Consider the following 22,926-nt stretch of genomic DNA (forward strand, 5'->3'; position numbering starts at 1 on the left):
TTTAAGAATCTGGTGCTTCAATTTACAATGTGTGACTGTGTATCAGAGCAAAGGAGATACACTGTGTAAATTATTCAACATACAGCATACTGCATTGAGCTATGTATTAATACGTCACTGCCCATGCATTAAATTAATTAACACTACTGACTGCTAAGAAACTTAATTTGAAATCGATGCATGCAAAACACTGCAAAGAGGCTAAAATTAGACGGCATATTTCTCCAAGCTCTCCTTCATTATGTCAAGTACCATCCATCTACAGCAGTTAAAGGAAAAAACACTTCAATAAATCTTTAAATTAATTTTTTCATAATTTTTTTAACTAATTTTAGGAAACAAACATCATTTAAAAAATTAAAAAATAAACGCAACAGGGCATGTATTTATCAGAGATGTCCGTCTTTGATAAGACACCAGTCTGCATAAAAAGCAACAACTCTCACAGACAACACAACCACATACATTTAAATAAGAAAAAAAAATCAGTCTAGAACAAAGGGGGAGCAAACAGAGGAGGTGCAAATGAAAACAGGAGGGAGAAGAAAGTCAGTTTAAGAGAATACCAGAGGAAATGAGGGTTGATGAGCAGAGAGGAGGCAATTATGGAAGGCTTGTAGCCCGACCCTTGATGGCCAGAACCCTTCGTGGAAGACACGGGGTCAAGCCAGGCACATAGGTCCACAACTTCACCCTGCAGTCACTGGAATCGACGAGACGGAGAGAGGGAAAGGAGGGAAGAGGGGAGAAGGTGAGGAGGTGAGAGACGGCAACAAGAGACAGAAAGACAGGAGAGCAGCAGAGTTTAATGTTGTTGACACGGGCAGTAAGGTTACGCCACAAAGTAGGAGACAGGAGAAGTACGAGGGACGGAGGGTGAAGATGACGCCTTTAAATATTTGTTAGTTTAACGATGGTGTGAGGCAGCGTTCAGCTCAGCAAATACACATTCATAAAAAGGATGAAGACAAAGAAGAAGAAGAGGAAAAATAGGAAATGTTAGAGGAAGAAAAAACGTAGTTTCGTGTTCGCCTTCTTCGTGTTTTATCCTACCCTGATATATCATCCATCGCTCAACTCCCACTATTCCAGTGGTTCCCAAAGTGGGGGGCAGGGTCCACCTTAGGACACTGAGCCATTGCAGAAGGCAGGTGGGGGCGCAGGAAATCAGTGTTTTACATGAACATGGGGGGGTACTCCACAATAGTCCTATCTACAAAGGGGGGGCGGGGGGGGTGTGGGTGCTGACGTAAGATTTTGGGAATCATTGACCGATTCCATCCAATATTCCCATAATCCTCCTCATCGTCCCTTCTTTAGCTGGAGCTCTTGTTAAATTCAGTCATGAACTCAGAGGTTTATTTTAGCAGCACAGATGTGTTTTGTTTTCAGTCATTTTTTTCTGTATACGACTGAGCTAAAACAACATAATTATATCACAGTGGCAGAAATGTCATTTACTGTCGTTACCTGCAGAACTGTGACTGCTTGTTAGTAAAACTCTTTTAGTAGATTTGCCGTGTTATCGTCTTTTATGGAATTTGAGGACAAGATGAAAAATGAAAAATGCACCAGGCTCTATGTAATTGATAAATACTTCAAGTTAAAGTCGATCCAAATTCAATCATCACACCCCCGTATTAGAGCAGGCCTGATTATGTCCAACCAGCTGGGCCCAGTCAGGACAGTTTGATGAAAAGCTCAGTGCTTCACACTGTATTCTTACCTGGAGGCAGTGAAGATCTGTCTTGAATTTGTGCAGATGGCGTTAATTGGGCTGTCATGACCCCTGACCTCTCCTATGGGGGTGAAGTTGTCCACGTTCCACACCTTCAGCACACCGGCTCGGCAGCCGCTCAGCAGCATAGGTCGGCCCGGAACGTAGGCCAGTGCACACACCCAGTCTTTGTGGGCATTAGGGATTTGCTGCGGGGTAGAGAGAAGGAGACGTGAAGGTGAAGTCGGACAAAGACGGAGCCTCGTCGCAGGAACGCTGACATCAGAATCCAGGAAATCTGGAGTTTCCATATATTCTTCCCAAGAGTTTTTTTTAGGAGACAAACACATTTCAACAACAAGGACTTCTGCACACTTTACTTCGACATACTAATAACTAGAACTGGTGAAGACATCTGTCAAGCCTAAAACAACTTTATAATTATATCTTTGTCAAGTACACTTGAGACTTTGTGAGAGGTTTTGAAATTGTAGCAAAAAGTAAAACATTTTAATTTAAAAGAAAAACCATCAATAACTTAAATACATCACATATATTTTAAAAGTAGATTTCTCTGTTTTCCCACAAAAACACAAAGGATTTGGTCAATTGTTGTTTGTTTTATTTGATCACTCTTGACTGACCACAGGTGTGAATGTGTGTGTGTGTGTGAATGTTTGTTTGTGGCCCAGTGATGAACTGGTGAACATTGCTGTGATTGGCTACAGTAAACCTGGAATGCTAATAATTAAGTTGTAAAAAAAAGTTGTAAATAAATGAACACATCATGAAATGTTTCATTAATTTCCAGGCGACACATCCATCTTTTATAAAGATCTTTTTCTGCCTGTTTGCCTCATGTTTGTTTCAGTCAACTATCGTGTTCAGATTCCAATTTGCCTCACTACGCCAACATGACAACTAGTGGACTCACTTCTCGTCCCGTTTAATTATGGACAAAATCGTGACCCGTCGCGGTCTACACGCTGCCGTCAGCAGTCACGTACACAGCGGTTTGTCAGTTTTGTTTGCTACACTGAATATTAAATGCGTCTGAGTTAATGGATCTGGCACCAGTGGCATCACTGATCCTGTCATGTCCAGTCTTGTTCATTTGAATGAGAACTAGACGCAGTAATTATTGTTTTCTAATCTCACAACACAATGAAACATTGTCTGTATTTCCCCCAGGACGGCCATGCTGCAGTTATCAACAGGACAAACACAGTCTGGTGATTTCACTCTGACTCTGATTTTCATTATTACTAATGGGGTTTTTTAACCTATGTGTCTACACTCCTTATTCAGTCTCAGCTCTTCTATGGCACTTCCTAACTTTTCCTGAACAATTAATTTAATCCGTAACGTTGGTGTTCTGTGAAAGGAAACTAAAAAACCTGGAAAAAACACACTCCAAAGTATCCAGTATCAATGATGTGTCTCCATAAACGCGGCTCCTCAGTGGCTCGGTCACTGATGCACCACCACATGACGACCGTCTGGAGAATCTTTTCATTTACGTCAGGTAGATTTAAAATCTGTTTTTTTTTTGTTTTTTAACGGCTCGTCCCGAGTCTTTGCTGAATCACAGCACACAGGGAGCATTTTCATTGTTTCATCTTCGTTTGGTTGAAGTTTCAGCACAAAACTGATGTATGGCTCTGTCCCTGCAATGCAGTTTCTGGGAGTGTTTCTGAAGCAGCAGCAGGTGGGTTAAAGGGATAATGATTTTCCAAAGCAGCCCTGAAGCCATGAGGTTCTATCCGTTGCAGTAGCGTTGTGTTTTTTTAATCCACTACTGCCTGAAATCTCAAAGTCATACACACACCCAATCTGTCCTGCCTTCATCGTATATATACTTTATATACAAAGATTTATTTTCACTCCCTGATTTTTCTTTATCATAATATTAAACCAGATGAAAAGAAGACACCAGAGAAAATGTAAAGAAGTAGAGAAAGAAGACAAGAGCTCCCTCTATAGTAAAATTATCCAATGTTTGTCATTTGAGTGTAAATATATATATACATACTGTATGTATATATAATATTCCATTGAAGTCAATCAATGCAAACTGATTACACACATAGACATTGAGATGAGACTTTCATTCTACTGTTGTTTTTGCAAACACTTCTCACCTACAGGTCACTCATCGTATCAACCCAACACTGTTTAACCAAACGTGTCAATATCACACCTTATCTCTTATTCCTTCGCTCTAGGCATGTGAACGAAGCTGTAAAACACACAGAAATGTGAAAACTGTTTCAGGAGATATTTAGATAGTCCTCAAGCAAATGGGAATCAATAAACCAACAGTGTTAAGTCATTATAAACAAATTGCTTTTGCTCGTGGCCCTGGGAAACACTATGGTGTTAGCATTTACCAGCAGGGTCAAAGCAGAACAGTTTCCACCGGCAATCCTGGAGGAGGCAGCGTTTCCGAGTCTATTATAATCCATTCTACTGCACCCCAAGCCACAGTTTGATCCTTTCACATAATTAGAGGAACACCACAGTGTTTGAGAGACTGTGAAATGGATGGTGTCGGTGCGTCACGTAATGAAATTAAGGTCATTTACTACAGACGACCACAACGCTGACTGTGCTAATTTAATTTGGCCTAAGAGTAGGAAAAAAATGTTATGTTTTGGCTTTGTGTGCTCTGGGGATATGCTCAACATAAGGTATGCAAATCAAGCTGAGAAAGTGCTGTTTAATATGCATAAAACTGTGCATGCAAAATAGCTAACACCATCCACCCACGAGGTGCATCATTATGTATTATTAACATATGCAAGCAACACAGGAAATGCTGAAGATGACACAGGACACACACACACACACACACACACGGGATGGCTCTACTTCCTGGTACTGTACCTGTGGCAGGGATACAGGTTGCTTCTAAAGCTGTTTCAGATGACAGTCGGTTAACTTTGTCAACAGAGCAAAATATCTCTGGATAAATGGAAGCCAAGAGGGGTGAGGCGTGTTGGAGAAAATCTGTCCGCTAGCACGACACTCTGCTGACAACACGGCGCCTGTCACCGCCGAGCCAGACGCTGGAATCTATTTTGATGTCGACTCAAACAGTTTTCAGCGGCCTGGACATCATAACAACGGCATATGTTCTATCTGCTGCTTCAGGAGTTTTATCCTTTTATTAGACTTCGCCTCTTTTTATGGTGACTGACCAGATTTAGACATCGAATGTGACAGTGGTTACTTTACAAGAATCAGCCGATGCTGCTGCATCTGTGTCACCACTGCCTCTCATGTTTTTGGAATTTAAGGAAGCCACTCAGAATTACTTTTAACGCTAATGAATAATTTGAATATTTGCATTTTCATTTCAGCCTAATGTTTTGAACACAACAAAATAAAAACATTTTAAATGTCTTTTTTGTTTCATACTTAATTACAAAACATGGAACCAAAAATGTTTTTTGTCCTTAAAAATGAGGACCCAAAAACATTTTATTTTCAGCAATTAATATGTAAATCAACATGTAAATATAGTAGAACAATATCAGTGTCAGTGAAGAACTTCTTTAAACTCTTGTTTCGCCCTCAAGTCTCATAAAAGTGGAACCTCCTGAACTTTGCTACTCTCTTCATCTGCACAGCAAACACTGAGCACATAATAGCTTTTCACCAGATAACAAGGGTCAAGAGGTCGCACAATAAAGACCTTAGAGAATCCCTGCATATTTCCACCTGCAGGTTGTTGTCACCAGCCCTCGCAGGCTTCACCGGAGCAGACTCAAGAAGACGCGTTTAAATATATATGAGCTCTACATCCTAATGAATATTAAAGTTATGCTGCTTCTAACTCTTCTGACCCTGAGAAACTTTGGAGGAAACAAACACACGTATTCCTCGCCTCGTACGTGTATGTGTGTTTGTATGAGTGTGACTCCTGTGGCTTAAACTGCCACACGACGAAAGATGTGAAACACAGAAAGCTTATTTGGACTGTTCTGAAGAAGACAGCGATGCAACGTTGTTTCGACCGAGAATATAAAAGATAACGCTAAACATAGATGAAAGTGGACTTTTTTGTACAGTAGTGTGTGTCATACTGTACACATAGACAGAGTAACACAACAAGTATGATGTGACACAAAAAAACAACTCCTCTGGCTCGGTCACTGATGCACCACCACGACACCTCATGTCTGTGGAGGGAGTTCAACTTTGACAGTCTTGGTCTTTCCAATGAGTTTGCATCTGTTTGTCTATTATTAACATTTTGTTGTCTTTAGTGATGTCTGGCTCACTACACTGACATGAAAATCTGATGAAATGTGACATGACTGTTCAGACTGAGGTCGCGTTTAAAGACATGAGATGTAAATGTGTCTGACTTAGGACCAAATGAACGTGGTCTTAGTCGGATCTGAAACTAAAATCTCAGAGTCCAGATTTCATTTTAAACAAATCAGTCTATAAACATGTGATACAGTACAGTATACAGTGTTGTACGTTGTACAAGGCCTGGTGAACACACAAACACACACGGCGACACACACCTGAGTGAGCTCCTGCTGCTCCAGGTCCCATTTCTTGATGCCATTATCCCTGGACCCACTGAACAGCACGTCTCCCTGCACAGCCAAGCACTCGATGCCATCATAATGCGGCGGCTCGAAGTTATGAGCCGGGCCAACGTTACCCAGAGTTCCCTCTGCTACGTCAAACACCTGAGGGGAGAAGAGGATAAAAAAGAGATTATTTAAAAACCTGTCTACACCTCCAGCCCTGTGATCATGGTGGATGGTTCTTGGCATATGTGTGTGTGTCTGCGTGTGTGTCTGCGTGTGTGTGTGTGTGTGTGTGTGTGGTACCTTGACATAATGATCTTTGGAGCCAGTGATTACTTGGTCTTTCCCCAGCAAAGACTGTCCCACTGTCAAACATATGACAGAGCCAATGTGTCCTGTCAGCTTTCCCATTCCCTGCATCCTACACACACAAACACAAAAACAGACACACAAGCACAAAGACACACACACACACACACACCCAGGGAAGACACACACCAAAGGAGACGAAGCAAGAAGCCTGTGAAATTCATTGCTTTTGAGACATTCACGCTGCCTGCGCCGCCGAATAAAATCACTTTCCCTTTCGCAAGTGAAGTGAAACAGCTGAGACGCAGAGCTGCCGTCGGCAGAGATGAGAGTGAAAAATGTTTAAGACATTCATTTTTCATTTCTGGAAGTGGCCTCTCATGTATCATTAACCTGGTCCGAGCCCCACAGCCTAAACTTTCGTGTCAAATCTCTTAATCATTTCCCTCCAGAGGTGAGAAGTGAAATTACCACCTTGTGGTCATATGTGGCTGCCAACCAGTCGAGTTAGAGAAATTATTATCACAATCTCTTCTTTAGCCTCTGAGTTACTGAGTCAACAGAGACCAGGACGCTGCTTACAGATTATTATTACACTACAACAGGGAAGTTGACAATAATCTGTTTTGTTTTAGTGTACAGTGAGTTTTACGGTGAGATATATACATATATACATATATATCAGTAGTATAGTATTATTATAATAGTATTATTAGATTTTGTTTATATTGATATATATATATATATATACATATATATATATATATGTATATATATATATAAAGATTTTTCTTTTTACAGTATATATGTGTCATTTTTTCAATGGAGACAGATTACTTTAGCCCTGTCATTTGAATGGTACCTCTCGTGCCAAAATAATGTGGGCACCGCCCCTGCGCCAAACTTTTAACTCCAAATGTGAAAGCATCACTTTACAGCTTTCTCTAAGATAAGGCTGAAGATTCAGGGGTGCCGAGGTTGTTAGTTTGGTCAGTCCAGGCTGCACGAACACTTTCTTTTAACAAATAAATAAACACTCCAAGTCTCAAAGAACTAAGAGATGACTGTGAACACTGCCTTAATGAGTCACTGAATGTGAGTGGGATCCGACATATTAAATAATAAAACAAAAGTGAACACCTAAATAATTAAATCAGCATTTGAATGGCTGGTCTGACCCATAAATGAATAGGAAGACTCAGTCAGTAATAAATTATTTGTACCTGTTAAGGTCCCACATGCGAACCGTGTTTCCAGCAGCAGCGTACAGAACAGATCCTGACGGGTTGAGGGCTATCTGGTTGATCTGACATTCACCCTGTGCAAATGTTATTGTGCGGGTGGTGGTGCCAGCACATGCATCACCTGAGACAACCTGCCCTGAAGAACTGTGGGAGTATGGGAAGAAGAAATGTGGAGTCAGACAGGAGATGGATAGAATGAGAACAGAGAAAACAAAAATCTTAAAGATGTGAAATGCAACAATAAAACCATTGTTTTTACACATTCGCTTAACTTTTCTTTTCAGTCTTTTACTCTGATTTGCCAGCAACTCGCAGCATACAGGTTATAAATAATATCAGTAACAAATTCTATCAAATGTTTACAGAACAGCTTTGAATCCTTCGACTATTAGAATATAGACATGGGGAGGAAACGTACGTGAGTGTGCGGATACATTTGGCCGAGTCACGAATGTCCCACACTTTGATGTAGGACGTGGAGACAGAGAAGACCAGACAGGAAGAAGGACAGTATTTGACCGACACAACATTGTTGGGGTGACCTTTCAGGGTGGCAATCTCCTGACCTGTGACCAGGTTCCACATCTTACACGTGCGGTCTAAGGGAGGAGAGGAAGAGTAAACGTACTAAATTCAAACGTGAAAATAATGTATGTCAGCAGCTGCCAGAGGTTTGTGATGTCAAAATGGGGTCGAAAGCCAAAAACGTTTGGGACCCACTTCTCGGCAGTTCATACCTTTAGATCCAGTGAACAGCAGCTCATCTGTAGCGTCCACACACAGGACTGGCTTTGAGTGACCCTCTGCTACAGACACACACTGCAGGGGCGCCGTACGACCTCCCTTCACCCCACCAATTGGATTGATCACACCCCTACAGGTCACACAGGGGCACAAATCAATATGTTGGATTTCTTTTACGTAGCTTTGGATGTGCACTGACAGCAGCACAGCATCTAAACAAATGCATCTGTTGTGGCAGATGAGTGTTTGTGCTGGCTGAACATAAACATGTACTCTGCAGTACTGTGAGCTGTTCTCGTCACACAGAGACTGTGTAAATTCATACAAACCTCAGTGGATGATGTACTTCACACACAAACGCACCATTCTGCTGGTGTAAGCTCACCTGCTCCATCTCTCTGGGCTACAATAGCTTTACCCCCCCCGCTCCCCTATTTGTTGTACAACAGCCCAATTAAGACTGTACAACAGTGAGATCCCACTGAACCACTCTGTCTCACGCAGCCACATGCAAGCACAAACACAGCTTCTCACATATAATATGCCCTCAATCTCTCTTGCTGACTCCCCCCCTCTACCTTTCAAATCTATGTCCGACTGACAGACCACCGTCCCAGAAGGCCCAGAGCAGTCAGCAGAGTGAGACAAAGCAGGGAGGGATGAGAAGAGGAAGGAGATATGTGGGAAAATTAGTCCCACGGGGGGTTTTCCTTGTAACTAAAGTGGTATTAAAGTGTGAGTGTGAGGAAAACGTGAGCTGGAAAAGTGTGGAAAGTGGTCCGGTGCTTACACACATCAAATTTTGGGGAGAGCAGATTCTTTATCAGTCTGAGCAAAAAAAACATAAAATTGTGCACCAAACATGCCAGAGATGAAACTAGCTTCACTTCTATGTCTCTGCACACGCCGAGGTTTCGGCAGAAAAACAAATCCATTTTGCATGAATAATTAAACATAAAACATCTGTGTGTAACATGCATAAAGTGCCAACTAAAAAACTGGTAACCAGCCAGTAAAAGAGTGCTGCATGCAGCCCCTGCCAAAAAACAAAACGAAAAAACGAAAAAAAAAGTGGTAGAAATCACTGCTAACAGCCAACATTCTCAAAACATAACACCATGGTAACCAGCCACTCAGAAATAAAGCAGCCTCAACATTCAGGTGGAAGCTAATGCTAAGTTTAGCTCCAAAACAAACACCAGCCGAGTGAACTGGGGAGGGGGAGATTGTGGCTAATACAGGGGGTCCTCGGTTTACGATGTCGTTTCAGGGTTACGTCGTATGTGAGTTCCGACTTACGGCAAAGTTACGTTGTGCTGTAGGAACAGAATTCCGATGTAAGTCGAGGACCTCCTGTAATGTTTTATGGAGGGAATAAAATCTTGCTTTTTGCTTCATGAAAGGCTTATTTGAACTAAAACATCAGGGAAAAAAGGAGAAAAAAAGCAAATGAACCTCATTACCCTTCAGACTGCAAAACAGTCATTACGTCTACGAAGATCCTACTTATTAAAACAGCAGTTCCAGCTCATCTACTTAACATTTTGTTACCTTTTAGTGGTTCCACAGTGCAGTCATTTGCACACCTGCCTCGCAAGCAGAGAGCTGGGTTCAATTCCCAGATGAACCACACATCCCTAATGGAGCCTTCCCTGGCAGCTTCACGCTGTAAATTTCACCAGTGGAATGAATAAGGGCCTCAATTAATATTATTATTATTTTTATTATTATTAAATTGTTTTTTTATTTGTTCTATTCAAACTTTTACAGCTGTTTTCTTTTCAAACTATTTTATTCTATTTTTGTTTTATTTCTTAAAGCCAACAATAGTGTCGATACTTTTAGAATTCTTTCCAAATGCTTTGACATTTATACGCAGTTCTCACTTTCCTGTCAGAGAGGACATGACTCTGTTCGTGCGCTCAAAGAGAGCTGCTAATGGATGATGCACAGACCTGCAGCGAGATAAAAACACGGGGGAGATTGACGTGTGTTTTCTCTGCAGTACAGAGAAAAACAAGCAGTGTTTTGTATATTTATATATATTTGTTTCTGAATCTAAATGTGTGTGGGGGGGGGTTTCTAGAGGAGGACACACACGAACAGGAGGTTATGACCATATTGAAAGGCAGATCATTCGGTTTCTTATCTTTGGTTTTACAGTAATGCTGTTTAGAGTGGTTAAATATACAACAACAGACCGGTGGATGGTTCTTTTTGTCATTAATTACAACATTTGACAAAGTTCTAAATTATTATACATTTCAACAAACAAGGAACGCTGCACTCCTGCCTGTGTATTATAATAGGCGTATAATTACCAAATACTACAGGCAACATACTGTTAGTACTACAGTTATGACAGGATCTAGTAAAATATTTCTTTCTAATATTTCAAGGTAACACTGCAGTCTGTAAAAAGTAATAAGGTTCATTCATGTCTTAGCAACAACACAGTGAACCACATGCATCAAAAACTCGGGGGAGAAGGAGGTGAAGAAACCAGGTGAGTCACAGCAATGGTGAAGACAGGATGACACCAGGTGAGTTACCAGCAAAGTGGGAAACACAGAGAACGGTGAAGAAACCAGGTGAGTCACAGCAAAGTGGGAAACACAGAGAATGACCAACATAGTTCCTCTACCTGAGCACCTCGGAGAGCGAGGAGTCGCTGTCATCCGACCTGGAGGCAGAAGAGGAGCGAGCAGAGGGAGGAGCAGGAAGAGGAGAGGGTTAAACACGATAAGGAAAGACAGAAGGGTTACTGGCAGAGGGTTAAAGGGAGGAGTGACTGGTAAAAAAAAGGCTTTCAGAGTTAAAGCAGAGAGCTGTCTGGCAGGAAAGCTCCATCCACAATAAAGCTTGTTCAGTGACTACTGTGAGGTAACCACTGAACAGGCTGTATCGACCTGTGTCGGCAGATGTTTTTCATGCCGCCCTCCCACCTCCAAAGAAACACACACACTACACAAGAAACACATCAATGATACTAGGTTGCCAAGCCTTGTGATCTCTACCAGCTCAAAGTACCGTCCCTACTGTATAAAGGAACGTACAGAGTCTAAAACACATGGACTCTGTTGCTCTGCTCACAACACCATCTAAAACCATCATGGTTATGAAAACTCGACTAAAGCTTTGAATGAGTTCAGCTCATTTTGTGTTTCTTTTGCTTTTTCATATTTTCATTGCTTTGATAAGTCACTGTAACAATGACAATGTCCAATTTGCACATCAGCCTTTCTGACATATTGTACAGAGGATGTACGTCGTGGTGAATTACCAAAGGATTCGTTCAGTGCTAATGAAACAGGAAGATTCCAGAACACACTTTAGAGCTGGGGTAGCAACAGGGAACCAAAAACAAACGGAAATGTAATTACTTCCGAGTGACTCAAAACTTGACCACACACTATACAGTACATGGAAGAACGCATGCTTTTTTAGAGTCTAATCCAACAGAGGGTTTTCTACTGCAGTCCCACTGCTCCAGGTGAAGGACTCACATGAACTTATAATTAATGCGGTTCATGATAAAAAAGAAGACGGTTTCTCCAAGGCCGTTCTTGATGCTCTATCGCAAAGTTATTTCTTTTCCCTCAGTCTCTCATGTAAAGTGGGTGTTCAGTAGCAAACTGCCAGTTCAAAACAAATCAGTTTTATTATTTGCAAACTCAAGGCAGCAGTGATCAGAAAGGTATGGGGTCTGCCAAAAAAGTCACCACGGTATTAAAACATACAAGTGTGTTCCAATAGCTTAAATAAGTCAGGATTCCTGCCTGCAGGACTTAAATAAGTCAGGATTCCTGCCTGCACTCAAGTAAGTCCTGGGTTAAAATCCATGTAGCCTCTACTGTAAACCTAAGCTAATGCTAAGCTAACTGTTTGCAGTGTATTAGTACTTAGCGTTTTGCTTAGTTGCTTAGTAATTTAGCATTTTTTCAACAACGAAAACAAAAACAAAACTTTATAAAATGAAAATAGAAAACAGGAAACAGAAAGAGCTGAAGATAAGAAAATAAAAATGTCCAGGAGCAGGTAATGATGCACAGAAGTGTCATATGTCAAACTGAACACATCATTTTCTTCTATACACGACAAGTCTGTCCTTCTGTTTGACAGAATCTCCACCTACAGCACATCTCAGACAGAGTCCCGGATTTTGTGCAAAGAACAAGCATCATGTGAGCAAACAAGGTTAATGGAAGAGAAAATGCAGACACTTACGGTGTCATTCAAACTCACCGAAGAGTAAAAACAGCCACAACAACCCAAACCACCTTAATAGCTCAAGGTTAGAGGCTGCTTTATGTGTAACAGTGCAATAAAAGTGTTATTAGGTTGTAAATATTTCATGGCCTGAGGTCTGTCACCATGGGAGTCTGTGCTTTACACCCTGAACATGAAATAATAACACAAGATTGTTGAGGATCTGTCTGGAGGGAAGAGCGGCGTTAGGAGGTGATGGAAAAACCTCGTGTTCCTCGGAATTTACTGCACAGAGTGCAGAGTGGTGGCTGTTGGATAAGCGATATTTGACTTACAGGATAAACCTGATGAAAAATTCAGTGTAGGAGACAAATGTGTTAAAAGAGACTGAGGACTTTTCTATTCAAATATGAGTCAGTCCTAAATGACTTCACCTGGTTTAGAGTCTAAATAATAAAAAGTATATGCTGAAAGAACAAAGGTGGATTAAAAAAATAAATAAAAATCAAGCGTTCGATTGAAGCACAGTGAAACAGTAAACCATCTGACAGGTTTTTTTAATTACTTTATGTGAATTGTCTTAGCTTGCTGTGAAGTTTGAATGTTAATGTGATTTATAATTATGTAGAAATGTGACAGGTTCTGTCAAAATGAAGCAGGGTGACATTTTTCTTCTTCTCTAACACTTCGAAATGTGAGTGCAAAAAAAAAAAAACAGTCTGTTGAAATGCAATAACGCAAATGTGTGATGAACAAAAACTGTTAATTTTTCTTGCTTTTTTTTTTTCCAGACTTTAAGACCGTCCACCCACTCTATCACAGTGAGTCAATTAAAAAAGGCCACAAATGACAACAGCTGCATGCAGCTTGACAAGCTCTGACTAATTTACTACCATCACTCTCAATAATGAGGACCTATGGGCTCCAACACACACAGCAAACCAATATCCACGTATTCACACACACACACATCCTGAGTGAACATCAAAGCTCGATAAGGTGAAGAAATGCTCCACATTATACAATATGAGGAAAACCTTCATAACTGAACAAATGCTGCCTGTCATTAACTGATGACATTTGTCAAAGCACAAAGACTCAGTTGATCGCAGCTGGTAAAAGAAAAGGCCAGACGCTTTCTGCAGACGGCTCTTGTATCTGCGTTGTCTTTGTCTGAAGTAGTGGACGAAGCCTCGTATCAAAAACATTAGAAAGGAGGTGATTTACAGAAACAGTGACGTCAAAGATGACAACAAGAGCTGCAAATAACAGGTTATTATCATGGCTGTATGATCTGGGAAGAATTTTATAGATTTATCTAAAAAACAACATTGCCGTCAGATGTTTTCACTCATGAATGTTAGGTCAAGAAGAAAAATGTTGTTTAGGTAGTTTAGAAAATTGATAGATGATGGAGAAGGTCATCACACAGCTAACATTACCGATGAATACAGAAAAATTGTATTGGCTAAAATTAAAAAAATTTAAAAATTTAAAAAAAATTAAACTAAACTTAATATTACTTAATAAAATAATATATATAATTAAATAAGAAATGAATAATAGTGGAAGATGAATAAAAAAACAATAGAATAAAAGAGTAAAAAATAAACAGAACAGAAGAGACATATTGCTACCTTCCACCTCAGTTACTTTGTTCTGGATTTTTTTTTTAATCCTTCAGTTGTAAGAGATAATAACGAACCCTAACCCTGAGGTACGGTTTGTCTCTGCTGGATATTTAACACCTGCTTTTTAGTATTAACACCATCTGGTCCACCAGCATGTACACTGACAGATGAACAGTACACTGTAGTCTGTCTACTATTTTTAAATGAAACCTTTATAGCAGTGCTCTTCTTTCTACAGGTACAGAATGACAAGTGGAGACAAAGGGGTAGAAAAAAATACAAACACTCTACTGTAAAGAAACTGTCCACAGGGGGTCACTCACTTGTCCAGGGCAGAACCTTGGGTTTGGTTGCTGGTCAGCCTCGAGAAGACGTTGCGGTCATTCCTTGTCCTCAGAGGAGGTGAGGAGGGGGGAGTGTAGCAATCAGTTGGCCTGACAAGTCACAGGAGGGTGAGGAAGGTGAGAGACAAGAAGTGATGACAAGGTTACAGGACAATGACAGCAGAGGACTTCACTGAGTTCAGATGGGCTTACTTAACAGTTTGCATTTGAGCGTTTCATGTACCTGTACGCACGGTCGTAGGATTTCCTCCGCGTAATAGGTGAAGTGTCGTAACCACGAGACTGTCTAGGACTGACACACACACACACACACACAGTTTATAAGCATAACAAACATAGATATAAACACAAGTTTTCTACTAAAATAAAAATTTTAACTTTTTTTCTCTTCAACCGACACATAACCAGACTTCACCCTCTGGAAGGACTGATGAATATTTCAGTGTTTTTTCTCCCTAAAGCAGCTTCCGATCCAAAAAAAATGTCAGACCTCTTGCTAGGTTTTCAGTAGTTTTTATCTAATGTCTTAAGAAATTTAAAAGTTTGGTCCATTTTAGGGCATATGAGACATTTCTCTTGCCCTGTGGTGTCTTTGTGACGTCCTAAATGACTCTGCAGGTCAACGCTGCCGCAGATAATGGAGCGACGCCTCCAGCATACACTGAAGACTCAGTGGCTGAATTATTAATGAACCAATACACAGATGCGATGAATACTTAATAAATGATGCAATATTTTATAAACTGTCAAATAAGTTAATGCCGAGTTTCTATTATTAATAACTATAATAATAGAACTAAAGTGACAATATTATAGAGACTTCATACAAGGAAACCCTGCATTAATGAATACAAAAAAAAGAAAAAACAAAGGTGATTATAATAATAAAAACTGAACAACACGTTTATTTTGCCGCCTATAATTTGACTAAAGATATAAAGTCATGGAAAATGTGAATAAGATTTAGAGATGTGAAATGCATCTATAATTGTTGATGAATGGAGCTCATCTGTTGGGGCTGTGGAAACACAGGAGACGCTAGTAAACGCTAATAAACTGCTCCAACATCTGCAACACTGTAATTATCGTAACATACGAGGAAGCAGAATGGAACGAGCCTGAAATACACGCCTCCCTATAATTTCTCCTTTTGTCGGGAGATTGTACTTTCGTTGTTACAAGGCTTGTTGACAGTGACTAAATATAGACAATATTTTAGAGAAAGTTCAGAGCCAGCGCTGTAATTCAGTAATGCACTAATTCGTAGTAATTTTTCCCCAACTATTGTAGAAAAAGACACTTACTTTACTGGGTCAATAAACCAAGCAATATAGACAATATTTTAGAGAAAGTTCAGAGCCAGCGCTGTAATTCAGTAATGCACTAATTCGTAGTAATTTTTCCCCAACTATTGTAGAAAAAACGTAAAACTTTACTGGGTCAATAAACCAAGCCCTGCATGTTGCATTTTTGCAAGTTGATTTTCCTCCTATTATTTTGACGACGCCTGATTCTCATCTGTGAGGCAGCAGACCTTTTCCCAAGGAGACAGATCTGGAGCGCGGGCAGACCGGAATAATTTAATGTTGATATTTAACAAGTTGAACTAATTATACTGAGTCAAACCACTAAAGAGAATTTAAAGATACTTTTTTTTGCTTTATTTTATATTTTAGGAGAATGTGTGGTTTGGATTTTGGAATTCTACAAGCCGGTGGATGCCAAAATGGGGGGTGAGACCCATTAAACGGTGTGGAGATGCAGAAGGTGCAAAGAGTTTGGGGGAATTATTTTAAATAAGGTTCCGTTGAGTTATGAAGCAAAAACTGTGAATCTGATGACGTGGTGGGAACGAACAATAATCCTGTCTACAAAAGGGGGCGCTGCAATGAGATTCAGAAACCACTGGTATAAACAAAAGACTTTCTAAGATTCTCAGAAAAAATTATGTGATGTGATTTTGTCAAAATATTTATACAGTAGAAGGGAATTTTAAGGAGATTTAACGAGTGTCTCAGAGTAAAAGCTTACACTAACAATAAAGTTGAGCTCCTCCTTCCTGAATATACAGTAAGTACCACAGCAGTAAAAGTGACAGCTAAGCAAAGGACTATCCTCAGTCTGAAACCTCACTTCTTTTTATAAACTGACCTTAAAACACTAATGGTCACAACAATATAATCACATTATTCTTTGAACTTTTTCATATGGTTCTTGACTTACAAGGTGTGTCCCCTGACAGGGAGGCTGATGGTACGTGACGCCCGCTCCCTGTTGTAAGGCACAGGGACGCTCAGCCCCAGACTCCCTGTCACGAGTCTCAGACCATCTTCTTGAATGTCGGTCAGCGAGGCCAGAGACTTAGTTACATGCGTCTGCCTGCCTCCTGAGGACGGATCCAGGCCGGGACCCAAATACTCTGCAGACACCGCTTTCATCTGAGCCGACAGACGAGGCTCCATCTGGATAAGAACATGAGCCTTATTTGTTTATCAGTGAACCATGATTCAGAAAATGAAATGAGAATGAAGGGCCTCGAGGAGCGGGAATCCCAACATAATGAAATTAATTTAGGCACAAAGGGACATTCAGACACAGCCAGTAAACAGATTTAAAAACATGTGCAGCTTGAAAATCTCCCAAATAAAATAGTTACAGATTAATGAGAAATAAAAAGTTCCATCTCTCCATTGTGTGTGTGATTTAACTAAGCACGACTGAAAAAAAAATGATTGCATGGTTGGAAAAAAATAGGACGAAAAATATTGATGGCTGTTAAAGTGTTTGCTTATACTGCCATCCTGTGGTTGCAGTTAAGAATAGCTGGAAAGGAGAATCAGCAAGTTGTGTTTTTTGAGGCCGACTACAAATGTTAGAGAAGAAATACAAAGGTTTATAAAAAGCCGTACCTTCAGCTTGAAATCATCATGGCTGTTGGATTCTTTCATTTGAGACGTGCTGAAAACAATCCGGGTGACATGAAAAGAACAACATCAGAAAACATGTAAGAAAGTGCAGATAGATGACTGTTTGTAGATCTTTTAAATGAAACAAACTGTTATTTTGTTGGATGTGATACAATGACAATTAAAAAAAAACATATCAGTCCATAGTTTGGATGTGTGCAGTACAGTAAAGTGCAGAAATAAACCTCACCCGCAGTCAGAGGCTTGGCTAAACTCAGAGGGCTCCTCGTCAGTGCTGGTGTAACCATTTTCTGAAAACACATAAAAAAATAGAAAACAAATATACACTATCATTCTGGTATAGTGTGGTCAGAAAAATCATTTTTACTCCTGAATGTTACTATGAGTAGCTGTAAAGTGTACTGCAGTTCAACAGTTGAACCTAATAGTGTTTTACATCTGATGCCAATACATGGAAAACCAGTGTCTCACACACACACACACACACACACAGTCCTCACCCTGCTGCACATTATGAATGAGGGCCTGGAGTTCAGGAATGTACTCTGCTTTTTCTCTCAGTGCATCAAGGATCATGTGATTGTGGGATGAACCAATCATGTCCGTCTGTCTCAGCTGTCCCTCCAACAGTCTGATCTGAGCCTCCTTCTGAGCCACCTGTAAGCTCTGCAAACAGGCACATGTGCAGATAGTCAGCGGAGTCAAAGGTACAAAGACAACAGGTACAGAAGTGGAACTGAACACATGGCTGTTTTTAATTCTGAGGGACATTTATTATTTGTTTTGTTTTAATTAGCATGCTACAAGAGGATACCTTGCAATAAAAAAACGACACTAGATGACACCGACAATAGTGTAGTTCTACAGCGCATTACATTTGACATTGCAATATAATTGTCATAATAATAATTAAATCTTTTAATCATCCCACAATGGGGAAATTTTACAGTTTTAATGTTTGTAACCGACAGAGGCTGCCACAAGAGGCGCCATTAAGTTCCTCTGGGAATCAAACCTAAATGACATTTCGGTAGCACCATCTTTTCAGAATGTATTGATTACAGTGCGTCAGTGTTTTTCTCCGTTAATTCACCTTGTCTATAGAAGCTTTGAGGAAATAGTCCAGCAGGGTGCGTGCTTCAGCCAAGGAACAGGAGCTGATCACCACGGAGGTGTCCACCGAGTCCAGCTCATCCTAGAGACGCACACAAAACCAAACATCACCTTAGTGTATACACCTGTCTAAGGCGTGTGTAGAGTGTGTAGAGTTTTTTACCTTAGTCTCCTCAATCTGAACAATAGTGGCCTGGCAGTCAGACAGGCTGTCATTAATGTAGTCTATGTTGGCGTTCAGCACCTCGATCTCCTCATTAACCTCCTGGAGGAGGCGGTCCTCTGCTTCAGGCCCCTCCCCATCAGCCATCAGCACCTCTCTTTTATGAGATAGGGCCTCCTGCTGACCAATCAACTCCTCTCGTTTCTGACTCGACAGAAGACAAATGCAGGTTAGCAGGAAGATAACAGTGACTTTGAACAACTACTTAAAAATACTAAAAACCCAAGACCAGTGTTTTAATAACTTAACATAATAACAGTGCCCAACTTTGTATGCCAATTGAACTGAGTTCTGTTCCTACCTTGATGAGGCGATCCATATCTGCTTCAACATTAGAGATGGTCATTCTCTGCATAACAATGTCCATGATGCGTCGCTCCAGTGACTGCCACTTCTGGCGAGCAGACTTGGAGAAGCTGTTTACTCTGACGGTCGGTCCACTGTGACCCAGACCTACTGGTTTTCGCTGCAAGTTCTTCCTGATCCTGCAAGAAAAAATAAAAAAATCATAAAACAGCCAGCCAACCTGTCAGAGTCAGCAATAAATTATTGGTTGTTGTGCCATCTAAAACAATAAGTCGTGGGTCACAAGCTATCACAATAAGAAAATATAATTATAATTGTGCCATTAAGCACAATATAAAAGTACTGCAAGAGTCCTACATCTTACCCATTGGCCCTTGTTCCGTCCACGCCCCCTTCACTCTCACCCAGGTATCCAGACATATTCTTGCTGTTCCAGTGTTTCACGAGTCCACTCACAGTCCTGCTGCTGTCCGGTTCAGAGCTGCTCGCTGTAGTGCTGGCTGACAACTCAGCACCAGAGTCAGTACTTTGTGCAATCTGGTTCCATCGTGCCACACGTCCGGCTACACGGTCGGACATGGGTTTAGCCAGACGCCGCAGGGCCGTGACCTCCTGGGTCTTCCTGCGTAGCACCATCTCCTGCTGTCGCTTTTGAGACTCCAGTGCCCGGATCTGGTACTAATGGATTAGAGCGAGTGAGAAACACAGTTAGTTACTGAATGAGTTTACCACTTAGCACCCTGTCATGGATGCTGACATGCTGGTCTGAACACAAGCTGCTGCTGTAAAATTCTATGTGATTACTGAGGATATTGTAATGCAAAAAACACCCCTTTCAAAATGACATTTGTTGAATCTGAAATTGACTCATAATTTTAACTTTCATGTGAGAATCGAAATGTTGAAGATATGTTTGACAGACACGGACTCAGTACAGTAGTTGCTGTGACTGACCTCTTGTCGGCGTTGTTCCTTTTTGAGCTGTGCAATCTCACGGTTCCTCTTGGCCTCCACCATCCTCCTCCTCTGTTGCTCCTCCTTCATCTGCTTCATCAGTGCCACCTGGTGGCAAAAAAGAGCCCATGTGAAACTGCTGTATCTCTAATATTCCATCTCAACAAAAAGGTTTCCGGCCCTGAGTTACCTTTGCTTTCTTCATGTCATTGACCTCCAGCTGAAGTTTCTTCAGCTCTCGTTCGTACCTCCCCTGGTTTTTGAGGAGGCGCGCGTGCTCCTTCTGCGCTGCTTGTAACTTCAGTAAGTCGCGGTTCATCTCCTTCAGACGCTTCTCATACTCCTGCTTGATACGGTTGGCCTTCTCCTCTGTGTAGTTCTCCATAGACACTGTGGACATATAAATGAGACAAAATCAGTTCAGTTTTACCAACACTTTGTACATAAACTCTTCAAGCTTCCAATCCCACGATGCTCACTGAGGTTTTGCAGCACGCGGTCTCTCTCCAGCTGCGTGTCCCTGATCTTGTTCTGCAGCAGAATGAGCTTCTCCTCGTACTGCAGCTTCAGCATCATCAGCCTCCGCTGACTGTTCTCCAGCTCATCAATCAGCTTCTGCTTGATCTCGATTTCACAGGTGAGGTCTGCCAGGTCTGCCTGGAAATTAGCTGCAGGTGAAGGGCGAAAGGTCAGAAAACAAAATTTACACTTTTGTGTTTTTTTTGTATTTGAAATCCTAGCTTTTACTACCAGAAACATTAAGGACTAGCTGTCAGAAAACAAACGTCACCTTTCTCATCTGAGTCAGAATCTGAATCCACCAAGCTTTCATCACTGTCAAACTCCTCATCCTCCTCCCTGCCCTCCTCTTCATCCTCCCCTTCGTCTTCATCACAGCCACTCTCCTCCTGCAGCGGAGACATTATGTCCTGCACACACAAACAACTGGTGAGAACCTCGTATCTTAGCTTTGATTCTTGTGTGGTGAATGTTGACAAACGTTACCTCGATGTAATTGTCGTCAGAATCGATCTCTCCGTTCTGTCCGTTTTGTACATTTGCTCCAATCTGTCCGTTCTCTCCATTCTCATGATTGTGCAGCTTCACTCGTTTCTTCAGGCCTTTCTCTAATTCAGGACTGCGTGAGAAACGAATCGTGCCGGTCATTTAAACGACTTGTGAGGTTTTTAGACATGTATAGTGTTGTGGTAACATGGTTCTCTTTTTCACCTCATTCTCCTCTGTCTCCTTTCTTTCTTCTTCAGTCTTTCGATGTCCAGCTTAGCGCGACGTAGGACATCTGTCATCTCAGCCTCCATGGACTTGGGGGCGGGTGAGGAACCAGGGGGGTGGCCCAGGCCAGGGCTGAGGGTGGAGGAGGAGGTGAAAGGTGAGCGAGAGGAAAGCCGAGTGGCCTGCCGTCGCAGGGACTCGTTCATGGCCTCACTCTCCAGAAGCTTGGATCTAATGAAAGGTCACAGAATAAGAACATATCATATGATCTAATGAAAGGTCACAGAATAAGAAAATATCATATTTTAGTTTTGTTTTTTTTTTTGGTTTTTTGATGCATTGTTGTTATTTAGTAAAACAAGGTGGAAGGTTTCCTCCAGCACATGGATATGGTTTTTAGATCTTACCTGAGTTCTTCAACCTCTCGGATGTAGTTCTGGACCAGAGATCCAATCTCCTCATTGTTCTCACCTGGAGGTTAAAAGGTCAAAGAAGGTTCAAGTTACAAAAAGAACTAATCAAAACAAGAATATGAAACTGATAATGACAATGACAGGCTTCGGTAAAAAAGGAATGAGGAAGACAAGGTCAACATAGAGAAAACACATATGGTATAAGGACGAGTCCACATTCCTCTCACGTACCTGACTTAGCCAGCAGACTGCTGACCTCATTGGCCAGCAGGTGTGTCACCCGTGTATTGAGGTGGTCTATGGTCTCCTGCATGGCTTTTACCCTGAGGCGCAGCGTGTCATTTTCTCTCTGCAGCATCGTGTTCTCCTGATACAGGTCACTAAACCCTTCAGAACCGTCCTCACATGCAACACGCTTCCCCTGCAGAGACAAGCGAACAGCATGAATAACAAGAAGAGAGTCAGAGGAGAGGCGACTGAAAACAATCCAAAATATGTCTCACTAAAAGTGCAGTCCCCAGAGCACACAATACCATTTCTTTAAATCAGGTGGTTAGTTTGTGACTGCTCTACGATTATTGTGTTCTGAATGATTAACTCAGAAATAATCCTGTTGTGTAATTCTCTACACAGAGGGAGGACTATTTACTTCAGGCCACGGCTCCAGTTCCAGCTCAGTTCAACACACCACTGTGTCTGCTCTCTAGTGTGACTACTTCGAGGTCAGCCTCCAGTTCCTCATCACAGTCATACGTCACTGTTGTCACTAACTTCACTAACAACTCCACTCAACATATCATTCACTATCAATACAGCAGAAATAACTGCAATTCGTAGTCACATCACTGATGATGTTACACTACATTGGCTGGTGAACCCAGTAAATACGCTGACCTGGTTAGTGGTCAACGTGCTCCTGGATTTTTATTTATTTTACTGCACAGATGTAAACACAGATTTCATAAAAGCCAGTAAACAGATTCTGATAAATGTCTTTTGATAGATGTTG

General features: G+C 41.2%; 1 protein-coding gene across 6 annotated transcripts in view; it reads right to left on the bottom strand.

Annotated features, from left to right (window-relative positions):
• The window catches only part of kif21b (kinesin family member 21B), a 54,307-nt gene that overhangs the window by 5,220 nt on the left and 26,161 nt on the right, over positions 1-22,926 (bottom strand). For 2 of the 6 annotated variants that reach the window (XM_017036798.2, XM_008320273.3), the window contains exons 9-34: positions 22,149-22,338; positions 21,912-21,975; positions 21,502-21,735; positions 21,277-21,409; positions 21,062-21,200; positions 20,751-20,939; positions 20,462-20,661; positions 20,272-20,379; positions 19,682-19,995; positions 19,313-19,496; positions 18,952-19,155; positions 18,769-18,870; positions 18,176-18,341; positions 17,905-17,965; positions 17,658-17,706; positions 16,972-17,210; positions 14,972-15,040; positions 14,728-14,838; positions 11,209-11,247; positions 8,558-8,694; positions 8,239-8,419; positions 7,800-7,964; positions 6,571-6,688; positions 6,256-6,426; positions 1,727-1,926; positions 567-703 (exon numbers count right to left, since the gene is read on the bottom strand). In XM_017036798.2, the coding sequence (XP_016892287.1) occupies positions 604-703; positions 1,727-1,926; positions 6,256-6,426; positions 6,571-6,688; positions 7,800-7,964; positions 8,239-8,419; positions 8,558-8,694; positions 11,209-11,247; positions 14,728-14,838; positions 14,972-15,040; positions 16,972-17,210; positions 17,658-17,706; positions 17,905-17,965; positions 18,176-18,341; positions 18,769-18,870; positions 18,952-19,155; positions 19,313-19,496; positions 19,682-19,995; positions 20,272-20,379; positions 20,462-20,661; positions 20,751-20,939; positions 21,062-21,200; positions 21,277-21,409; positions 21,502-21,735; positions 21,912-21,975; positions 22,149-22,338 (3,867 nt within the window). In that variant the 3' untranslated portion in view covers positions 567-603. The remainder of the gene's footprint in view (positions 1-566; positions 704-1,726; positions 1,927-6,255; positions 6,427-6,570; positions 6,689-7,799; positions 7,965-8,238; positions 8,420-8,557; positions 8,695-11,208; positions 11,248-14,727; positions 14,839-14,971; positions 15,041-16,971; positions 17,211-17,657; positions 17,707-17,904; positions 17,966-18,175; positions 18,342-18,768; positions 18,871-18,951; positions 19,156-19,312; positions 19,497-19,681; positions 19,996-20,271; positions 20,380-20,461; positions 20,662-20,750; positions 20,940-21,061; positions 21,201-21,276; positions 21,410-21,501; positions 21,736-21,911; positions 21,976-22,148; positions 22,339-22,926) is intronic. The other 4 variants (XM_017036799.2, XM_008320277.3, XM_008320275.3 and 1 more) reach the window with 3 other exon arrangements.

This window comes from Cynoglossus semilaevis, chromosome 11 (assembly GCF_000523025.1).
Source record: "Cynoglossus semilaevis isolate Cse_v1.0 chromosome 11, Cse_v1.0, whole genome shotgun sequence".
NCBI lineage: Eukaryota > Metazoa > Chordata > Actinopteri > Pleuronectiformes > Cynoglossidae > Cynoglossus > Cynoglossus semilaevis.